Here is a 3,916-nt window from a genome sequence, read left to right as displayed (position 1 = left end):
AATAGTATTATTTATTTATTTAAATGTTTTAGTTTGTTGACTGTTGCTTGGCTTTTGCTTTGTTTCTGTTTCGCTGATTTATTTTTGTGCTTGGGGGAGGAATCAGTTGTTTAATTTTTTATTTTTCACATGTGTATTCTAGATTATTTTTGTTAACACTGGTATACCTTAGGTTCACTGGTATATGTATTTGTATATTTTTTGGTGCTTTTTTTTTTACCCTCATTATTTGTTATAAGATTCCCCATACCAATCGCTATCATGGTTTTAACCAGCTGTAATAAATGACTGTACAAATCTTAAGAAGGGAATGAATTCAAATGAAGGAAAATGTAAAATAATATGTGTGAAAACAATAATTATTGTCATTGTAATGTGAAACAAAATAAGACATTTAGAAAAACAGAGGAGACGATTTATTCCATCAAGGTCGTTTTTTATTAAAAAATTGATTTTTCACAGATTGCAAACCTAAAATATAGGGAAGCTGCATAGTTATATCAGTTCATATAATTGTCAGCTAGAACTAACTTCTGATAAAGACACTGACTTGAAAGACATGCTGCAGCTTCTCCACAACTCCAGGACGGGTTCTGTCAAAGTCTGCTCTACCGGGAATCACTACCTTTACCAGGTGTAAGGTTTACATTTAATATTTTACAGAAGCATGCGTTTGGATTCATTCAGGGATGAAAAATAAATAATATTTAAAAAATGGTGGCCTAAAACATGCTATAAAAATAAAGCGACTCCAAACAAAAATATTGTTTGTTTTCAAAGGAGAAAAACTGTTGTATGCTTAATTTAGATCTGTCTATCTAACTATATATTTTTTTCTGCATACTCCCGTGTTATTATTACAGCACTGAAATTTGATCTTCAATAGTCCGCGATATTGATAGTCACGTCAGTGATCGAATGGGAGTGTTAACAGAGTACAGCGGAGGAGAGGGGGTGGGCTGCAGAGTTTAAATTACGTAAGAGCGAATTGATGGAAGAATTGAGTTCCCAACAGTGGATGCCTCTTATATAAACAAAATCGCGCTACTAGTTGCGTCCTCTTTCTGAAGCACTTATTTCTCGACAAAGTTCACTGAAATTTTACTGAAATGCAAGATGAAGATGTCGTATTATATTGTCATTATTCTGGCAACGTGTCCTGTGTCAAAGAAGTGCGAGGAGCTGCAGTTTCGCTAATCCTCTACATTCTTGCAGCGGGAGCAGTGATGATTACTTTCTCCGGAAATCTAGTGGTGATAATTTCCATCTGTCATTTTAAGCAGCTCCACACGCCAACTAACATACTTGTCCTCTCACTGGCCATGGCAGACTTCTTAGTAGGGACTGTTGTTATGCCATTTATGACTATTCAGTCAATCGAATCGTGCTGGTATTTAGGGGAAATAGTGTGCATGGTTTATACAATGTCCTTAGCTTTTCTGACTACGGTATCAATGTTGAATTTAGCAGTGATAGCAATCGATCGATATCTTGCTATTTGTAGTCCGATGTTCTATACTATCAGGATTACGGTACGTTTCGCTTGCTATTGTGTCGTAGTAGTGTGGCTCGTCACTTTGTCTTACATTTCTGCAATGGTGTTTTCAAATGGGAACACTGAAGGAGTGATAGGAGTCGATCCTTGCCCGGGAGATTGCGTGTTTGTCTTAAATTTAACCTGGGGAACGACAGATCTCGTTTGTTCGTTTATCATGCCCGTTTCCTTAATGGTGACCCTTTACACGAAAATTATTATTATAGCAAAACGACACGCAAAAGCGATCTCTGTACAACAAAGGGTACAGCTGCATAATAATATGCCGCCTTTAAAAAAATCAGAAGCAAAAGCTTCAAAAACACTGGGCATAGTGGTTCTAGTATTCTTACTTTGCTGGTTGCCATTCTACATTTGCACTATTCTAAACCAATTTATCAGTTATCCTGTCCCTTCGTTTGTATTTTGCGCATGTTTATGGCTGGCATTCCTCAATTCTGGCATCAATCCGATTATCTACGCTTTGTTTTATCCTTGGTTTCGTAAATCTTTCAGATTTTTAGTAACGTTTAAGATTTGCAGCCACGGATCTTCTCTGTTTAAGCTGTTGAATGAAAGCTAATCTTCGATTTCTTACGAATCGTGCTTTATTTTGACATTCTCAACGCTCGGCAAGCTTGCATTTTAATGAAAGATTAAGGATATATAAAATATACCTATTAGACGTCACCTTTTTGGGGCATTTGTAAATTGTATTAAATGCCAGAAAATGATATTTGCTTTAATTTCTACGTCGTTATAGTAATAAAGGAAACAGTTGATCACATTACAAATGCAAAACTACGTATATCAAATGTACTATTGTGGTTGCCTAATAAGTATCCTATTATAGTAGTGCAAGATAAACAAATATATAAAGGGCAAGGCTGCAGTTTCATTCTCCGCTATCTCATTGTTTAAGCCTGAGCACGTTAGTCTAGTAATTTGGTTACAGAATATAATTGTTTTGCAATGTGTATTTAAAGTACATTGGGCTGGAAGTCATCACTGACCTTGTGAACATAAACAGTGTTATATTTTAACCCTATATAAATGCATTCTTTGCTTTACTGTATGTGTTTGTCTATTCAACCTACAAGATATTCTAAAATGTAAGATCTTCCATTACTTCTTTTTAGAAAATATTGATTTGAAATGTGCTTTTTTCACAGTTTTATGGGCCTACAAAATAATTCACTCCACGGTACCAAACTTGTGTTAGCAAACTTTCATGCTTTCACATACAATATTGATGTGTTATTTTGAAAACAAAATAGCTAAACTACACTATATATCCAATAAAAACTTAATGATGTGAATGTAAAAGTATAAAAGTGTCCTCTTGATGGCTCCACAAGTACATCTTACTTTAATTGGTACATCTGAACTTTTATACGTACCTGCATGTGTAACTATATGATTCAAAGGATTAGTGTCTCTTAGTGAAATCGATTCCTGCTGTGTGCTTCATGATCCTTGCACAGAAACTAGTTATGCAGTGAAATTAATGAATTGATGTAAATGACAAATATGAATCTCTGAAAATAAGCCCTATAAGAAAATGCTTACAGTGAATGCTTTGCGCTTTCTCCTGACTATTCATCAACATCCCATTACACTGTATTTCACATTGAAAAGAATACATTAATTTAATGAGAAACATTGAAGATGTTACCCATCAGGGATAAAACAGGCTAGACACAGATAAAAAGCAATAAACAAAAAGAAATATAAAGCAAACTTTTGTTGTCCTTTATCGGTCTCACTTGATCTTTTCCAGAGTCACTGGACAGAAAATATTCAGGCATCAAAAGACAGAAGGCAAGTACCAACCTTGGGTAGATGATAGTCTACTTTATGATATTTCATTCACACACTTACACACAGCTACGGTGTATTCAGATAAACCATTGTGAATAATTTTGGCATGGAGATAAGTCTTTTTCTACTTCTGGTGTTTTTTTTCACTCCCCAATGTGACTGCTGAAGCGTTTTATTTGGAATGCAAAGTCAGTAGATGGTATTCTTCTTAGCACCAGACTCATTGCCACTAATAAGGCAGAATACACTTTAAAGTTATTCATATGCAGACAAACAGCAAAATATTCCTCTGTACAAGTCAGAGTTGTGTTGAGGTGGCTTTGTTGTTCATATTCCACTCAGGAGCTTGTGTGCTCCTACAATCTCTAACTTAATAGCAGAACGGAGACAACCAGATCAACAAATGCTGTGTGCAGCTGTGGACTTGACTGTCTTCAACTTATTCTTTCTACCTCTTGCATGAGCTCCAGCACCTTCTACACAAGTGAGGTAACATTCCATACCCTAAGTTTCCTTTCTCCATGTCTATTACACCAGCAATTGCTAGAGTCATACTTGTCA

At 35.5% G+C, this 3,916-nt stretch overlaps 1 protein-coding gene across 1 annotated transcript; it reads left to right on the top strand.

Annotated features, from left to right (window-relative positions):
* Window positions 1–1,109: 1,109 nt before the first annotated feature.
* On the top strand, window positions 1,110–2,117 carry LOC114649451 (trace amine-associated receptor 13c-like). The gene has a single exon (XM_028798941.2). It carries the CDS (start codon window positions 1,110–1,112, stop codon window positions 2,115–2,117), a length of 1,008 nt encoding a protein of 335 aa, XP_028654774.2.
* The last annotated feature ends 1,799 nt before the right edge of the window (window positions 2,118–3,916 follow it).

The sequence above is a fragment of the Erpetoichthys calabaricus genome, chromosome 3, assembly GCF_900747795.2.
Source record: "Erpetoichthys calabaricus chromosome 3, fErpCal1.3, whole genome shotgun sequence".
Taxonomy (NCBI): domain Eukaryota; kingdom Metazoa; phylum Chordata; class Cladistia; order Polypteriformes; family Polypteridae; genus Erpetoichthys; species Erpetoichthys calabaricus.
This window is presented reverse-complemented; position numbering and strand designations above follow the sequence as displayed.

Excerpts from the sequence above, each read along its gene's own strand:
- LOC114649451 (XM_028798941.2), top strand. The coding sequence starts at position 1,110 with ATGCAAGATGAAGATGTCGTATTATATTGTCATTATTCTGGCAACGTG.